The sequence below is a fragment of the Nymphalis io genome, chromosome Z, assembly GCF_905147045.1.
Source record: "Nymphalis io chromosome Z, ilAglIoxx1.1, whole genome shotgun sequence".
Lineage (NCBI taxonomy): Eukaryota > Metazoa > Arthropoda > Insecta > Lepidoptera > Nymphalidae > Nymphalis > Nymphalis io.
The window spans coordinates 9,885,799-9,905,667 of NC_065918.1; the positions used below are offsets into that span (position 1 = coordinate 9,885,799).

The 19,869-nt window shown below is 31.5% G+C and overlaps 2 protein-coding genes across 8 annotated transcripts in view; one reads left to right on the plus strand and one right to left on the minus strand.

The window, feature by feature from the left end:
- The window catches only part of LOC126780657 (CUB and sushi domain-containing protein 1), a 50,660-nt gene extending 37,247 nt beyond the window's left edge, over positions 1-13,413 (plus strand). The window contains exons 5-18 of the mRNA XM_050505282.1: positions 3,346-3,468; positions 3,811-3,974; positions 4,820-4,946; positions 5,703-5,852; positions 6,295-6,471; positions 6,667-6,965; positions 7,081-7,315; positions 7,443-7,616; positions 7,751-7,930; positions 8,157-8,393; positions 9,005-9,184; positions 9,401-9,586; positions 9,933-10,221; positions 10,472-13,413. Coding sequence (XP_050361239.1) covers positions 3,346-3,468; positions 3,811-3,974; positions 4,820-4,946; positions 5,703-5,852; positions 6,295-6,471; positions 6,667-6,965; positions 7,081-7,315; positions 7,443-7,616; positions 7,751-7,930; positions 8,157-8,393; positions 9,005-9,184; positions 9,401-9,586; positions 9,933-10,221; positions 10,472-10,748 — 2,798 coding nt within the window. The 3' untranslated portion in view covers positions 10,749-13,413. The remainder of the gene's footprint in view (positions 1-3,345; positions 3,469-3,810; positions 3,975-4,819; positions 4,947-5,702; positions 5,853-6,294; positions 6,472-6,666; positions 6,966-7,080; positions 7,316-7,442; positions 7,617-7,750; positions 7,931-8,156; positions 8,394-9,004; positions 9,185-9,400; positions 9,587-9,932; positions 10,222-10,471) is intronic.
- Positions 13,414-15,939: 2,526 nt separating this feature from the next.
- LOC126780553 (protein phosphatase 1 regulatory subunit 12A) overlaps positions 15,940-19,869 on the minus strand; it is a 46,531-nt gene continuing 42,601 nt past the window's right edge. For 6 of the 7 annotated variants that reach the window (XM_050505131.1, XM_050505137.1, XM_050505136.1 and 3 more), the window contains 3 exons: positions 19,654-19,737; positions 19,353-19,451; positions 15,940-17,676 (listed from right to left, as the gene is read on the minus strand). In XM_050505131.1, coding sequence (XP_050361088.1) covers positions 19,353-19,451; positions 19,654-19,737 — 183 coding nt within the window. In that variant the 3' untranslated portion in view covers positions 15,940-17,676. The remainder of the gene's footprint in view (positions 17,677-19,352; positions 19,452-19,653; positions 19,738-19,869) is intronic. The other variant, XM_050505132.1, reaches the window with a different exon arrangement.

Below are 19,869 nucleotides of genomic sequence, written 5' to 3' on the forward strand. Positions count from 1 at the left end.
TGAACGGCTATTTCCTTCAAAGTCAAAGATCAACTAGCACTTTCTAAACAACGCGGTTAAGTTGTTGACAGCAGTTAACTGTTACTTACAATCAATAACGAGTAACAAGCTATACCGTACCCTTTCTTTTTGTAACGAAAATACTATCTTCAAAATGCGACAATTCTATATAAATAAATAAATCTCCATGTTTTTATCTATAAAACACCTTTCGACATACGAAAATATTAACATTTTATATGGTACCAAGTTAAATAAAAACTTTTTTTAAAATTAGATTACCTTTTAATCGACACGCGCGAGCAAAAATTTATATTGAAGTTCTAACTATCATTTCCTTTTAAAATTGTCACTGATAAAAAAGCCGATAGTATCGGTAACAGTATTAAATAACTTGTTTCAACGATAAATGAAAAAAAAACTGTCGTTTTTCAATTATAACTTTTAGGACACTTTTTATTTATATTCCATAACAAAACAATTGGTTTAAAATATTTTTTAAATAAATATATCTTGCAATGATCCTTATTATTTTCATCTTCTGAAGATTTAAAATAAGTACTCAATGTACAAACCACTCCTTAAATTGTAGATGTACCGTCAACAAAGATCAAAGATGTTATTTCCATTGTTTGTAATTTTTATATAAGTTTACTCCCACTTTCACAATTAACAATAGGAAGGCTAATGAAAAAATAGACTATCTAGTTGTAATTGACCATCCCGTCCGTAGATAATATGAAATATTATTATCTCTAATAATAATCATGAAAAATAAAACATATTTTTTGCTTATAATACTGCCTCACTTCAAAGCGAAACAGTAGTTCAAAGTATTGGTGCCTGGCGGTAAAATAGCCTTTGAGTGGCAGGTGGACGGAACGTGAACGGTGCTAGACATGCTAACACAAAGCTCAACCAGTTAAAACTGTTCTAAATCGAATTTTAATGGAAAGAGAAAATTCATAAACCTAAATCTTACAATGTAAATGATAGATTATTTTTATATGTAGATGATTCTAAAAATTAAATTGAGACTTCAGACCTAAGAAATTTGACAACTTAATGAGTATTATAAATAATAACATCGAGCCAAGTGATTAATAAACAATTATTATCTTAACTTCATTATTTTCCACACTGTCTGGTCATTATGATCACTATGTGATCATCGAGAAATCTAATAATATATAATTCGGGAAATCTCTGGGAATACCATGAAATTACGGAAGATGTCGAATATAATCTTAAATACTATGTCTTATTACTGAAAATAATCTCATGATATATAATAATCATACGTCATTATCTAGGCTAAATCTACTCAACTGATAAATCTATTGATTGTTTTTAGAATAAAACAATTGCGTATCGCAACTACCCGTTCCATAAGAACGCTCTAGGCTCTAGGGGTAAGACCGTAAAGATCACACAATTCTTTGTCAAATATCAATAAGTACAAAATATCAGCCTGATTATTCAAATATGTTAATTACGATTTTTTAAAACTTAGTCTTTTTATAAGCTGTATAATCATAGGTCATCTATAAAACAAAAAAAACTGTGGTTTGGATTTTAAGTTTTGATTGTGAATGATTGATTGTTTAATGATTTAATGTCTTAAATAAACATAACTCTGCCCAATATGTGATAGACATCATGTGTAACGCCCGGGCATTGTATAATCAATCAGTTAGTCCGTTACTTATATGTGTATTATATATGTATATAATCGAGACATATTGAGAGATATATATATTTACATTTGAATCTCTGAATGTGCCTCGATAACAATTATATTATCGACCCGTTGGTGCCCCATACGATACCCATTGCGTGCTGATCAAGGTATATTGGAAAACAACATTTTCTTGTTTTATTTTCTCGGATCGCTGCCAGCATGCCAGGCACGTGTACGGATTTTTCGGCCCGCTCGACGATTTTCATTAAAGTGTATTTCAAAAATGCTACGTTGAACGAAATTTTAACTAAAAAATTCGAAAACTTATGTAGCTGGTACATTCCTCGGTTTTCTATAAATTTTTAATATTTTATTATACATGTTATAACTTATACTTTTATCGCAATTTTATTAAGTTTATGAATTCAGTTGAAATTTAAACCAAACGCTAAAACAGAAATTATTATCTATTTCTGTAAATAGATTAGATTGGAAATTGTATTTCTAGAGGCTATGGTAGTAAACCAGACAGTTGAAGTCTGCATTTATAGCCATTTTTAGCTTTTGTGTAAAAATCAATAAACCAGTCGTCGGTCTACAATAATATAAATCCCAATTAATATTATATTATAAATGCGAAACTGAATTTGTTTCTTTGTTACGCTTTCGCGTCTTAATTACTCAACCGATCATCAAGAAATTTTGCATACCCGTTATCATGGGTACAACTTTTTTGTACTAACTGCCCCCATCATAATAGGCCGGTAAAGCCGCTGGCGAAAACTATTAGAATTATGTTTATAACTAAGATTTTAAGTTTTAGTAAATGTTGTCAAGGAAACAAGATATGAAATTAGTAATATGAAAATTTAGCGTCTCTAGTTTTCTGAAACTTTCTTTTCAAAGCAGCAGAAAATATTTAACTGAACTAAAGACGAAGGTTCTTCTCGAAAGTTCTATCCTCTTTTCTTATCCTTAAAAAAAGTATGAAATGGCAGCTTCTGTCGTTTATTAAAAAGAAAACATGAAAGTTGCCTGAAATCGTTTTATAAAGACAATGACAGAAGTAATTTATTTTTTTTATTGATAGGTAGAAATTGCGGATGGGCCCCCCAATCGTAGATTGTCACTAATGCCTATTTATATTGGCACTGTATGAAATACTTACTCTTCTAATGCGCCAACAACCTTGGGAATATAGATGTTATGTTACACTGATTCACCCAGAGTCAGTGTAACTGCAGGCAAAAACCACACAAGTTTAATAAAATAAATAAAATTATAAATTCACCTGAATACTATTCAAAACTATCGTCTATTTTTAAGGGCCTTGTCGGCTTTTATTGTAATCATTATTCTATTTAAAAAATTTAGGCTGAAAGTATTTAACATACTTACATCGAAAACAAAAATGATTTCTATATAAAAAACGAGGTAATAGACCATATGATGCGTTGATGTTGAATTCGCATTAATTAAGATTGAAAGAGTTTTCTAAAATTGGATTATTCGATCAACGTGAAAGTTCAACTAACATATTTTAAATTCATAGGTAGCTTTAAAATTGTAATTTAACTTATATGTAAAAATAAGATTAAGTATAAATAAAATTAATGTAATAATTTATACAAACATAGTTTTTTTTATATTTCTGACATGTTCAGATGAAGGAGTAACGAAGACATTCACTTGTGCTCGACCTCTCATCGGACAACATGTGTTCCTGCAACTCGTCGGAGTCGAAGGCTCTCTATCATTATGCGAAGTCGAGGTCTTCACTACGGAAGGTCAATACAATTACTTAAAATAGTACAATGTATTAGAGAAACTTATTAACAATAATATTCATTTTTAATAGACAAAGCTAGGATAATTATTTTGTAAAAAAACACTCTTTATCATGTTTGATACTTTTGACCGTATACTATGTTATCAAAATTTAATAATTTTAAATCTCGACAGATTTATATGAACTTACACACTAAAATCAGATGATTAACTATAATTAAGAAAAAAAATATTATTATAATAATATATAAATAATTATTAGTACTGTTATTAAGCTGAAATGGCAAACGTTACCGAATATCCATTAAAACCTTGAATATTCTATTATTATTTTAATATAGAATTCTCGAACGATCGATGTGCACCCGTCGGCTCTTCGGCAGACATAGAGTTGGCTGCTTTTTCTAGAAACTGTTACGAATTTAATGTGGCGAAAGGTGCTTCTTTTGACGAAGCAAGGAAACAATGCCAGGCACACGGCGGCGACCTTATACACGGATTTCAGGTAAATATGTTAATTTGATATTTACCAACAAGATATAGAAAATGGCTACGAATCTAAATATATCGTAATTTATTAACAGTGTATTTATTAAACCGAAATTAATTAATTATGCGCAAAATAATAGCCCACGTACACTTGACAATTATAGAATTCGAAACTATAAGTACATTATGAATATATAATATACAGGCTAAGTGGAAATAATGAAGAGCTTTTATATCTGAAGATATACTTCAGATATAAAAGTTATTTTAAGAAAATGTTCTTACATATTTTGTTTTTTATTTTTATTTTTAGTAACAAAATTACCGGACTTAGATACCTACTTTAATTTAACTATTCCCAGTCGCCATGGGATATCCCTCTTTGGTACAGTTTCAAAGCTCCGGAATCCACAACGTAGTTGACACGAATCAATTATAAAGCTTCTACAAAGCTCTTTCGTTTTGATGCCCAAAACTATTAGAAAATTGTAATGGCATATTATTTACACGGAATCACATAATCTCTCATTTTCCTAAAGTAATTTATTAGTACGTATACGTACTAATACCCTAAATCTACTCCTCAAAAAGGGAGAGGAGGCCTTAGCCCAGCAGTTTGACATTCACAGGCTGTTACTGATGATACTGATACGTACTAAATATAATACAATACGTATATCAATGTTATCAACATTGATATACGTATGTATTTAGCTTTGGCTTTATATAGGGTTCTGGCTTTGTAACCTGTTTTATCCAGTTGAAGATGTTTTACTGATTTGAAAGAACAAATAACTTAAATTACTTATTATATATTAAAATGTACAAATTTTATCTTTAACATTCGATTTTTTTAACCAGGGAGCGACATCTAGTTATCTTATTCAGGAATTAGAGAGACGTAAGACTCAGTTGAAAACACAACTTGTCTGGATCGGCGCTCAAAAAGAACCTGGACTTACCTCCAGGACTTGGAAATGGGTCGACGGTGAGTCACATATTACACCATACCTACCTTCTCAACGTTCCAACACATCTTATAAAAAGAAACGTAATATTCATTATTGAACTGTATATATAATACCTTTATTCGAGACGAGAGTGGTACAACACTGCCAAGAATTGAATTTTCATGTGATTAATTTTTATTTAAAATTCTCATCTCGTATTCGGTTGCGAAATCAAACACCGTGAGGAAACCTGCATGTAAACCAACCCGCATTGGACCAGGGTAAAGGAATAAGCTACAAACCTTTTTGTCAAAATTAGATTTGGCCTCAGCTCAGCAGTGGGTAATTTACAGGATGTTATTTCACTTTTACGTGTAGGATATGGCTCTACTACCTTGTTGGTCTAGTGGCTAGATAAATGGCCGCAGACTCCGAGGTCCAGGGTTCAAATCCCAGGTCGGGCCAATAAAAAAATATTGGAGGTTTTGTGTCGAAATTTATCAGTAGCAGCCCGGAGTCTGGAAGTAGGAAGTGTGTATACTCTCATTTCTTGGAAAGCAAGTAAAACTATTGATCGTGCGCCTAAACTCTTTTCGGTTAAGTCGGATTGTGAGAGTTAGGAAATAAAGAGTGCACCTGTGTTTACGCATACACTTTCCACTATAATACTGCACAGTTTGCAAATCTTTCTTGAGATTGGCCATCGTGGCCGAAATCAGTCGGGAGTACATTATTATTATTAGGGTACGGTTCGGTGCATGTAAGCAAATAATTAATATATACTTAAATTTTAGGTGAAATGGTCTCAAAACCGACATGGGGGAAGGATCAGCCAAACAACTATAACGGAGAACAGAACTGCGTGGTGCTGGATGGTGGACGCGCCTGGTTGTGGAACGACGTGGGCTGCAACCTCGACTATCTACACTGGATCTGCCAGTACCGTGAGTGTCATTCATAGGTACATATCTGTTTTATTTACTGCTCGTGCGAATTGCGATGTCACGCGATAGCCTCTGAAAGTAATTCACTCATTTATTATGTATTATTTTACTTAATTAATTGTAAATTATATCTATTATATTATTATGGTATCACTTAATTTCCTTATTAATTAAAATGGAATGATACTGTTTTCGTGATTATTTATTTGTAATTAGCATAATAACATCTATATGATATATTTACGTTACTGCATAAATAGCAAAGCGAAGAAATTATTTTAAATCTCATCGCTATAATGTAGCGTTATTGCGCTTGGTGTTTACATAATGTTGCAATATCAGGTGTATATATATTTAAAATGTTTGCATATAGCGAAGTGAAATGAGATGTATATTAAAAAAATGTGGCTTTTGTAATAACGTGATTAAATAAAATTTGTAGTACCGCCATCCTGTGGAAGTCCTGATAAACTTTTGAACACGACTATCGAGGGAACCAGTTATCAAGTAGAATCTTCGATAGCCTACAAGTGCCCAGAGGGTCACATGCTCATCGGAGACAAAACCAGAACGTGCAAAAGAGACGGATTCTGGTCCGGCGCTGCTCCCAGTTGCAAATGTAAGTACCTACATATAGTTCAGCTGTCATATTTTGAGTTGAGTCTTTACTTATAATAAATTGATTGGTCTTTTAAATTAAGGGCCCTAAGAGGGGCTTCCAAATGACAAAAATATTTTGGTTATCTTCTTTGACTCAAAAAAGATATAAAGGTTAGATTTTGTTTACATATATTTTTTATTATTTCTCTAATAGACGTTAACTGTGGTGGCCTAACGTCCATACAAGATGGAGAAGTTAGTTTAGTAGATGGTCGCACAACTCACGGTGCTCGAGCTATTTATTCTTGTAAAGAAAACTACACACTCGTTGGAAATGAAGAAAGGCACTGCGTTGATGAAGGTATCTGGGACGGTGAAGCACCAAAGTGCCTGTTCGACTGGTGTCCGGATCCACCGCCGGTGTCCGGGGCTACCGTGAACGTCAGCGGGCACAAAGCTGGCTCGTTAGCGACATATATGTGCCAAAATGGCTTCATTCTCTTTGGACAACCGGTAAATTACGAATTTGTTTATTGGATATATTAATTACAGCCTACTAAGTTACACTAGAAATATATTTACTAGCTTAAAAGTGTCTGCATGTCATAACGACTAAATTAATTTGCAGAGTGTAACCTGTAATCTCGGTGGTATATGGTCAGGTACACCGCCTTCATGCAAATATGTAGATTGTGGAACACCGGCTCAAGTTCACAAAGGCTCATTCGTTTTACTCAACGGTACTACAACTTATGGATCAGTTGCTCAGTTCAACTGTGAATCTGACTACTGGCTTGCTGGAGCTGAGGTGTTAACGTGTAATCGAGATGGAAAATGGTCTCATGATATACCTTCTTGCGAATGTTAGTATCATTATTATATTATTTTTAAATTAGTTTATAATAAAACCGTTTCGAAGTGTTCATAAAAGCACAATCAAATTGATACGAAATATTCAAACGTCGAGTTTACATAATGTTTTCATTTTAGTAATTTCCTGCCCGGATCCAGAAGTGCCTGCTGGAGGTTATATGGAGGCGTACGACTACAACGTACATTCAACGATCGATTTCCATTGCGAAAAGGGACACAAGCTTGTTGGTGAGCCGAATCTAACGTGCCAGCCAGATGGCGAATGGTCCGGTGAATCTCCAAAGTGCGACTGTACGTTAAATCTCATTTCTTAACTCATCAATCAAAATTTAGCGGATTTATTAATTTATATATTTTTTTCTAATGCGTTTATAATTTAATTTATGTATTCTTTTTTCATTTTATGTCATATTCTTATAATTTAGACGTGGATTGTGGCAAATTACCACCTCTTCCATACGGCTCATCGGAATTGTTGAACGGAACTACGCATTTGGGCAGCGTCATACAATACGCTTGTACAACCAACTACAGGCTTGTGGGCTCCGTTAGAAGAGTATGTACAGAGGATCATCAGTGGAGTGATTCCTCTCCAAGATGTGAAGGTAATAATATATAGCCTGTAACTGAAACTAAATATACAAAATCATCCAAATATCTCCTACAAAACATAGAATGTTTATTAATCCACTAAATTTACAATCAATTTTTTTTATAATAGTGCAATGACTTGACCATTTGAAACATTGTTAAAAAAATATTCCATATCTAAATCCGTAATAGTTTAATTTTCCTTATAAACTGCACTTCAGTAAATGCTTTGTTTAACAGAAATAAGATGTGCCGAACCAATAGTTGCTGAGAATAGTATAGTATCCGTGACCGGCAATGATCGAATGCACGGACGGACGCTCATCCGTACATCAGGCAGTACCAATAATGGCAATACGTATCGCATTGGAGCACTCGTGAAGTATCGCTGCGAGCGTGGATATAAGGTAGTGGGCGAGAGCCTTTCAACATGCGAGGATACAGGACAGTGGAGTGGAATTACACCGAGATGCCAATGTATGTGGTTATTTTTTTATGTGGGATTCAATATCATTTGAATATTGTAAGTTTTGTAAATAGATCACAAAATCAATTCTATCCACATTCAGATTTAAAATTAATACAAATTAGTTATCGAATAAACATAATCAAATTATAAATTATATATAAGCATTTATGAAGTACATATTGAAGTACACTGATTCTAATGTTTGAATTTACTTATTAAAATAAACTAAATTCCAGCCTTTGTACTTATAATAGTTATAGACCAATCCAGCTCTACCTTTGTAAACAGGTCAGGTAAATAAATTAATACAAAAAATTTCACAAATTCAATATTAACAAATATAATTTTATGACATTAGTACTCATTAGTATCGGGTTTCTGAATATCCGATATTACTAATATTGCAAAAGGTTTTGTAGCTTAATAACAGTCTATTTTAATTCAATTATATTTAAAACCGGTTCATACGTACATGGTATTTTGTAGTTATTAGATATTAACGACAAATATATGGTTGTTTTTGAAATTAATTTTAAGTTAACATTATATTAGTAAACGATTTAATTACATTGTGCCGACTGAAACTGGGGCTTATCGATAAATTGGAATAAACTTTTAGACGTTGATTGTGGAAATCCCGGGCGCATTCACAATGGAAAAGTCACACTTGCGACGAACGCAACTTATTATGGAGCTGCTGCACTTTATGAGTGTGATGAACACTGGCAGCTCGATGGCGTATCTCGAAGACTATGCCAGGATAATGGCACTTGGAGCTCAGAAGCGCCAGTTTGTAAAGGTAAAATAATTTTATTTGCTGATTTTTACGAAATTTACATTATACGACAATATAATGTTACTCTTAAAATGTTAAAATAGAAAACAGAATTGACTTTAATTGATTTAAATTTACATTTTTCTGTAATTGAAAAAAAACCCGAATTATTTAATGTTACAATTGCTTGAAATGAGAAAATAATATAATTATCTTAATATATGGTAACAACCTTTACAGAAATAACTTGCACAGATCCATCAATTCAGATCAAGGGTAGCACTGGCTTATTAGTTGTCACATCAACTCTTAGCATAGGTGGAGAAGCGCACTATAGATGCGAAAGAGGTTATAGTATTAAAGGAAATCAAACGAGAACCTGTCTGCCCAAAGGCCAATGGAATGGAACTCCACCAGTATGCATACGTAAGTTGAATTTTTATATTTATCTTATTTTTTATCATTACGTAGTCATTCTGGCAAATGCGTCACCTGGTTATCATTGCCAGAGACAAGAAATATTAACCATCTATTAGATCGTCAATGTGCCACTAATTTATATGTTATGCCCCTTGTTACCTGTACCCCTTGTTTACACTTGTTAACTCACGCTTGAAACGCACAATACTAAAATTTCCGTTTGGTGGTAGAATATACACCACTAAGCAAAATAAATAAAATCCTAAATTTTATAATTACTTATTATAATCGTTTTATATTTCCTAATGGTTAGTATAACACATTATTAAATAAATTCTATATTATTTTACAGCTATAGATTGCAAGTCACCAGGAACTATCGAAAACGGACGAATTATCATATCGAACACTTCGACTCTATTTGGAAGTTCAATCGAATATCACTGTTTGCCGCAATACCAACGAGTTGGACCTTTCCTACGAAAATGTTTAGATGACGGTAAATGGTCTGGTGAAGATCCTCGATGTGAATTGACAACTAATGAAGCAGCGGAAAGTGGCGCATTACCATTGAGCGTTGGCGTCGGCTGTGGTGTCGTTCTATTTTTATTGATGTTGCTGGGAGTTATCTATCTGAGACTGTGAGTGCCTTACACTATCTTTATTATATTTTTAGCAAATATATATATATATATATATATATATATATATATATATATATATATATATATAGAATGAAAACTATTTTTCGAAAGTATCCGTAAATTTTTGCTGATTTATTAAGAGATTTTAAAGCGATAGAAAACTAAATATTAAGCACAAATTCCTCAAATAAATATATGTCTTAAGCTTATATTAGTATTTAATATAAATCTTTATTTTTATTTATAGTCGTAAGGCGACACCAGTCAAGAATACAGAAAACATTGAAGGAGCCGAGCGAAAAGAAGATCAAAATGCAGCTGTTATGAGCTATGCTACTCTTCACGACTCAAATGGCAGACATATTTACGATCATGTGACTGACAACCTCTACGATTCTCCATACAGTGAGAGTCTAGCAGAAAATGTGGCGTACGGAAGACGAAGTGACACGGACTCCGCGTATGAGCCTGAACCTACTGGTCCCAGTGCAGTGGTCACTATTAACGGAGTCGCCGTTCGTTGATAGGAAGCTGATTAGTGTTTAAGAATGGAAAATTTGATGATTAGGCTTTAAGGTAGTGATCTATGAACTATTAAAAAAATCAGTGCTATATTGATTGTACAAGAAAGTTTTTGCCAAGACTGGGTAACCAATATGAATTATCCAAAAAAATGCGAAATGACAGTTTTAGATTCTCGTGAACCTAATTCGAAAACGTCACCTAGTCGTTTCAGGTACCTTTAATACCTTTGATTGCCTTCAATGCCAATATAACTGCCAAAATGTTACCTCTCATCATTTTTATATGAAACTTGATTCGTAACACAGCAACCAGAATGGTTACCAATGTTTTATGAAAATTTCCACCCTAAGCGTACTTTAGTTGCAAAACGACAGAACATGATACAGCAATCAATTTATAAGCAGTTTGTTATGTAGCATTAATGATATACCCTTACAAGGTTAATTGTCACATAGTGAATTCTTAGCTTAAATTATTTAACAAAAACTGTGCCAATTTTAATCGGTTTAAGTTTAGATCGAATAAACAGAAATTGTTGAATGTAACAAGTTGTAAATAGAATCTGATTGCTCTATAAATTATAGGATCTAAAGTGCGCTTAGAAGTAAAGCGTAAAGTAAATTAAAATTCAAGTTAAAGTTTTTAATTATTCCAAACGTATGTGTTCAAAGTGATCACCAACCCTTACTAGGTATTTAACCAAAGATGTAAAAAGAGTTGGAAATTGTATGAAGTATATTAATATTTATGCTAGATTATGATTGCTGTATAGTATTCAGTTTTTCTTAAGTTTTACTTCGAGTTTCGACAACGGACGGGATTGCATCGAATTGCGAAGACTTAAGTCGGCTCAAGATGAAAAAGTGGGTTTGTTTTAATTTTCATAATAAATGCCTATAATATCCATAGTACCTGTATTTTTTAACTTTTTATTTATAGTCGTAAAGATGATAAAACACTTTGATGACTATTTTTTTATTAATTTTGGAGGCATTTTATTTATACCTAAATCGTTTTATTATGAAATATATCGTGATCTACTTTCGATAATAGACTGCAAGAATGTCTCCGCTTAGTGACGTCGCGCTTTTAATCCACTGAGGCGATTGGAGACGCTATCCTATTTTAATTAGTCTTAAATGTTGTCGTCAGTGATAAATATTTATATAATACAAAAATATTATGTAAAAATAACATGGAGCTTATATCCTTTCAAATAAAATAAATAAGTAAAACAATCTAATAAATTATATCCTTTTCAATATAGTATTCGCATCCAATGACTCGATGCCTAAAGATAAAAAGATGTGATGATGATAAATTGATGATGATCACGAAACGAAAGTGTAATGTTCATTTATCGAAGGTAAAATAAGAGACGAAATGACTTTTGAAAATTATTTTTATTGTTAGCAAGTATGAACAAATCGTCAAATTATTACGATTTGGGACACCAGTGAGAGACAATAGAATTGTTTAGATCATTTTTAATTTCTGCATAACTAATACTTTTCCTTCCTTGTTTAATATTTTAATTATTACTGTGTAGATTGCTTGAAGAAAAAAATATTTGTTTAGCTTTTGCCTCTCACTAGTCTCACTTAAAAACCAATACATAATATCGAAAACGTTAGACATAATTTAAATTAAATGAATTTTAAAATACATCTAATCAAGTACACATTTTAATTAAAATAAATATTATAATAACATATCAATTGTTTCTAATGTTGAATATTTCTAAGTACAATTCATATTCTAAATTTTCATTATAATATTGGTCACAATTTATTAGAACATTCATTATATATATTTAATAATAGACAATAACAAGAGAGTTAAAATAATAACGTTTAATTAAAATGCAATCAATTCTAAAAGACGACAATGTCAAAATATGCTAATGAGCTTAAATAATTTATATATTATTTTAATAATTTAAATATTATATAATATTTAATCAAAGCAATATATAATACATAAATACCACAAGTTATATTTAAATTAATATTTAATAATTATAGTTTTTATACATTTTACGCCTAACGATTATACATACATTATTTAGGACACGACCAAGAAATACCATACATAAAGACATGCCTTATTTTATACAAAACAGTTTACTATCTTTTTCTTCTCTTTTTGACCGACCGATTATTATTTGGGTTATTAAGGAGCTTTACCAATAAAAAAAGGAAATAATATAATAAATAATAATGTTCGAATAATACATTAATAATTGTCGACTACCTCGCCAAGTGATCGAATGGTCTTTAAGTTCTATTTTTCCTTATTTTATTTTTACCATTATTTTGTAACAATTGTGATTTATAATGTAAGTGGATCGAGTCGGCTACGGTTACAAAGGATGTTTGTTATATTTTTGTAAAAATAGTAATTAATAAATATTATACTGTATCCCATTTTATGCTTAAGATAATCTGTTTTGAAATGTTCGTTTAATAAAGGTATTTGATATTATATTGTTTTATTCCTAAATATAATTAAGGTACCGGGTATATTGTTGTAATCTAATTAAATTGACACACCTGTAAGACAGATTAACGGGTGAACGTAATTCCACTTTAATAGTTGTATGGTTCGGTCAATATTTGTCAATAAAGTTATGTCTTTTTCAATTTCTTACGTTAAATTTTTGAATAGGTCCAAAAATATTAATAATAGTTTTTTAAATAAATACATTAACAAAATTTGGTTTTTACTTGTTTTGAAATATCTATAGAAAATAAATATTTTTTTAATGATATAAGCTGCAATTAATTATGAGCCGTGTTAATGAGTGCAGTGAAAACGCTGGTCTGAGGATGAACCTATCAAAAACGAAGATCATGGTGTTATCTAAACATAGCTTCGATGACATTGCTATCATTGTAGCAGGCCAAAAAATTGAGAGGGTGCGCAAGTACAAATATCTGGGGACATGGCTTAATGACACCTGGAGCTGTGAACAGGAGGTAAAGACTCGCATCGAAATAGCTCGAAGTGCCTTCTGCACGTTTAAAAATTAATCTGCAATCGCAGACTTAAGATCCCTATACGACTCCTACATTGTTACATCTGGCCTATACTTCTTTACGGATGCGAGGCGTGGACAATTAAAGAAGACCTCAAAAAACGTATAGAAGCTTTCGAAATGTGGGCTTATAGACGTATGTTGGCCATTAGTTGGACTCAAAAGGTCTCGAACGTGGAAGTTCTGCGACGTGTCAACCAAAAACGGCAACTTTTGGAGACTGTCAAGAAGAGAAAAGTTGCATATCTCGGACACGTGCTTAGGCATGAAAGATATGAACTTTTGCAACTGATCATGATGGAAAAAGTTGCCGGAAGGAGAGCTGTTGGGCGCAGAAAAAAGTCTTGGCTGTGCAACATCCGTGAATGGACGGGAATCGCGAGTGCTGCCGGACTCTTTCGCCTCGCGAAGAACAAGGAGTATTTAAAGCTGACTGCCAACCTTCGCTAGTCGGAGTGGCACTCGAAGAAGAAGAATGATATAAATTTTGCTCGAATACCCTTTTTCTATATACACCTTAATACACATGAATGACGAACAATATGCATATTACTATCATATTATATAAAAGAGAAAAATCATCGCTAATAGTGCGTATATACTTAATATAAAACTTATTTTATAATAGAAACAGTCTTACTTTATTAGACAAACGTTACACAAAGTGACAAACCTTATAAACTACAAAATGGTACTTTTATGCTTCTTATTAGTTAGTAGGAAAACAAATTATAGTATAATCTGTAATAAAGGACAGGTAGTATATTGGATGTTATGTAGATAAATAAAATATATATTACTAAGTTTTTTTTTTCATAGACAAGCTTTTATTTAATATCCGTTGTAAAGGTAGGTTACAAAATGTAGTATACTAGTTTCTTATTGTCACCGGCACCAAGAGTGCAAAGTTTTAGTTGGTTTGCAATTGGTCGGGTGGAGCTGGTTCAAAATTTAGTCACATGATTCGACAGACACGCTTAAAGTTAAACACAGTTAAAGTTAAATAAAAGCTTGTAAAAGTTGATAAAGACAAAAAGTTTTAAGCAAAACCTTGTCGTATGGGATAAGCTAAAATTACACTAAATAAATTAGAGAATAATACAAAGAAGATGCTAAATTTTAATGATATGTGTATGACAAAAAAGATGATACCCAACGTTTACACGTGATTAAAATGAATCTATGTAAAATTATAAGTTGTTATTTATATTTTTTTCACGAAGTCATAATAATACAATATTCAATAAAAAATCTGATAATCTTAATGTTATATTTTTCAGATGGTAATGGCAGTGATGTCAACCAAATGTTGCCATTTGCTAAAAAAAATTGATTAAAAGAAACGAAAGAGACTCACAAAATATTATAGCCTTAATAGCCGTGAATTGCAACATTAATACCAATCATGTTTATAGAATATCAATAAATGAACACGAGCTTTATATGTTACACGGAAGCTAATAATAAATACAAACTGTAATATTTCACTATTTCAAAGACACCCAAAGAGTAGTGAAACATAAATTACGTATTACTTTTTTTTTAATATGAGCACATCTAAAGAATTATCTTTTTAAATATGTTTGACTATTATATAACTTTTCTAGTATTCATTAAAAAGGCCGTTTAAAATAAAATTTCATATTTGATTTTACATAAAAAAACTACGAATTTAAATAGAAATTATTTACGTAACAACTTCAGTATGGCATGAGAAAATTAATCAGTACTTATTAATTTATAACGCTACATTAATCTACAACCAAATTACACTCAAACTAACTAACCTATTTGGGCGTGCATGTATTTGATAATTTCAATTTAATTTTTTGTCGTCTTCAAGTATAATATACAGTGAAATATACAAAGTATTTATAAGACGCCCTGACTGGTTTGTGCCGAATCATTTTTTTTACCGAATATAATTAATATGGAAGCCCACTTACTAATAAATAAAATAAATTGTCTACAATTATCAATGTAAGAACGGAGCCCAGTAAAAGGAGCTCCCGTTCTGTAGAACACAAAACTTAAGGCACTTACGGAAATGCCACACGAGCGCAAACATTGTTTTATAAACACACGCCCGATATTGTTATAAATATATATATATAAATAATAAAAACAGGAAACAAAAATAAAAACAGAACAAATAAATCAATGAACATATTTATTTTGTTTAACTTTTACCTCTGGAAATAAATAAAAACTTTAATGAACAAAAATTTTAAGGTTTATAAAAGGAGTACTATTTTTACATAAATCAATTTCAAATTAATGCAATAAATTTCGATTTTTTTATTTCGTTCAGTATTTGGAATATCGTACGAAATAAAAAAAAAACCGAAAGTTCACAACAGTTGGACACATTGCTTAATTTATAACGAAGCTATAAAACTTAATGTCGTTCAACATTATAACGACGAGACCTCCCCGTTGTCGTCAGTGGATCATACAAATACCTTATTGCAGACATGATTATACCATATGTCAATAAAAATAATTAATTCACATCTGTAACATTTAATTGTTAATCCGAATAAATTATTTTAAATATAAAAGCTCAATAACAATGATCGTTACGTGATTATATAAAAAAAATGTATTACATTACAGATTTTTTTTAATACAATACAATAAAGTGCAAGTTACGCTAAACCGACAGACAAAAATATTGACCAAACTTGCATATATTAATAATAAACAATACTCCACGCGGATAAATTAAGTAAAGTTCATGAAAAAATGTTTCTACTTGTTCAAATAAGAACAAAACTACAAATTGAATTCAAAGTTTAGTAAAAGTCGATATATCACATTTCCAATTATTTCATTACTATTGCTTATAAAACAAGCTATACATGTAATTTTATGTATATAAATATATATATATATATATATGTATATAAATATATATATGTATATATATATTTAATTCGAGAGACATATAACTAAATAATAATATAATGACGGGCGACAGGCCCTCTATAAAAGTTTCACTGCTAACCTACTTTACACTTATATCGTTTAGGAATATATCAAATATCAACACAAAGTCTACCTCGGGAACAGCTTGATTTTTAAATATCATACATTCATATGTTGAATTCGCAGACATCGTCAACAAATTAAAACGTTACATAATTAACTTCATCTTTAAGTACTGGCTGCCATATTGTGAAATTAGTAAGACTACTTATGGCTAATAGTCCCTTTTTTATATTTTGAGTAAAACATTTGTATTACATAAAAATTTCATTCATGTCGTGTAGCAGTACAACATGTACTATTCATTTAAAGCATAAACGTTTTATATTAAAAGCAAATTCCTCTTGATTTTACTACTAGGAAATATGGATGGAGTTAAATTTGAAATATTAATTTTGCTTTGTCGTGTCTTATACACCTAAGATTCGATTCATAAAACATTCAATATTAATTTTTTTCCGTAAAAAATATCTTGATAAGAAATTTATGAACGTCGTCATTTCTTAAATTGAAGCATAAATGTCAGAATATAATTTTTATTGATTACTTGCAAAGTAATGCTTAATATACGCGAATAATTAATTAAGAAAATATTTGTGTCAACGTTATTCGTATGGCTCTAAAATGCAGGCGTGCTTACAAAACACACAAGTGTCCCTAAAACAGTGATTTCAGCCAAACTATTTGCAGTGATTTGACTACATCTCACAATCAAGGTTCCCAAAGGTTATATACAAACTATTATAGTTTTAGGAAAGTGTATGTGTGAACCGCTACTGCTACAACACAGGCCTCGCGGCCTCATCGTCCAACCCTCACTTAGACAGTTTGCTGATCACTCTAATCAAGGCTCCGTTTTCATCTTTCAATCTCTGGTTCTCAATTTGCAGCGCTTGCTGGAACTGAAAATTAAGTTGTATATTATATAAAATAAAATAATCTTACATAAAATAAATATTTGACTCGACACTAAGCATTTGAAACTTTAAATAAGTCGGAATTAAGAATTATCAGACAAAAATCATTTTTTTCGTATACAATGTTTTTTCGTAATGGTCGCATTTATCGCATTATGAAACATTAGTCCTATTATAATTTCATTGAGTCAACTTCAATGTATGTTTCACATAATCGAAAAAAGAAAAAATAGTTGGATAAGAATAGGTTTTCAACTCCATTAAATTATTGTTATGAACTACATAAAAGGCAAGAGCAGGTTTAATTGTTTTAATTAGACAAACGTTTATTAAATCAATTGTATAAAATGGACGGAAGAACAAACTTGAAAAATAAATACAATATGTACAAAGTATGTATCGGTTTTGTTAGGGTGTATGCCTACGAGTATTAAGTCTCAATACTAATACAACAGAGATAATCGGCAATGCCGAAATAATATATAAATAGTATCACGTAGTGATTTCATTATTTGCTAAGTACTTACTATACAAATGCAACTTAACCCGTAGATACAAGTATTGAACTAGGTTTTAATATGATCAGGGAAATATTTATAGATAAGAAAAACTAAGAATAACACAATTAAATTTATAAATTAATATAACTCTTAATTTAAAAGGATATACTTAAAATCCTCCTCCCTTTTTAAACTAACAAAGCTTCAGCTGGCTAGTGATAAGGTGTAATCGTGCTAACGACTATTGCGACGGTACAACCCGACTATATCTTCGAAATGACAAATGTGAAGTGTTACGTGTTCCTTTGTTGTGGGTGGGAGACACATGCAACACGAGTAAAACAACACTTTACGTACAACAAATAACTCGGATGTTATTATAAGCGATCATTTTATTCCTAGTAATTTTATGATTTCAAAATCACTGTCTAATCAAATTCTTTCTATTCTATAAACAACCAAAGCTGCAAATTTTTTTTAATTCAATTACAAATTGAACTTAGTATTATAAAGGTATGCAATTTAGTCAGATATCAGATATCTTAATTATAATAAGAAAAAAAATATACAATAATATATTTAACTATGTTTTATTGATATGAACGGTTACGTCTAGATACTCGCAGCTGACTAAAAGTACTGCAGTGTAAAAACGCCATCGGGTACAATACAATAATGCGGTCCGGCAGCGGCCCGGTAACGCCAAACAAAGCTTCGTGTTTAGTAGTCGTACCTTGTTAGATACGTATCAAGACATGCTCGCCATAGCACACGGTTAATATATTACAATGACGTGTCGTGCCGTGGATCGTGGCGTGTGTGGGACACCGAGTGGCGCAGTCGGAACACTAGCTCGTCTGATAAACATGAGATAAATTCTCGGTACTTACTCGTTATTATGTATGCCGCAGTCTTTATGTATATTAGTATATGCAATTTCTTTTAAACGTAATTCCTAATCATTTTGTTGAATACATACTATGTTTAAGTTATGATAGTATCGCTTAAGTTTATTATTGTTTATAATGACTATTTATATTTACACATCTACAAAATTTAATTGTATTTTTTGCTTCGATGACTTTACTGAATTATAGGAATTTAAAAAGTTCTCGACTACGCCGCTAAGTGCCACCACGGAGCGAATGCCCACACATTTACCTATTTGGCGGCAGAGTTGGTCAATTTGCTGACGACCCGCGTTAGGGCACGATTCTCAGCTCTCAACCTTTCGTTCTCGGCTTTTAGTTTTTGCAATTGCTACAAAACGAACATCAACATTATAACTCGTCATGTCACTGAGGCGGCGACACTATCGCCATCTTGAAGTCCGCCGTGTACAACTAAACAAACTAGAAGCTGTCAAATCGTATGGTTATTTCAAATCGAAGTTTCGTCTTGGATTCTCTGTATAGTGTCATGTACGTGTTTTATTATATAGAATTGTTATTAAAATCTTTACCTTTAACTCCTCTTCCATTTCCGATAGTTTTCTTTCCATGGCTCTTTTTTCTCGTTTCTCGATCTCAGAAAGCGAATTTTGATTCTGAAAAGAATGAAACAGTTATACGAAATATACTCCTGACGTAACGTGTTTTCGGGTTACTTTGAATTTATTCTTCCAATTTAAATATAAAGCCATGTCGTTTGTTTTGTATTTAAAGACTTTTTTTGTGGA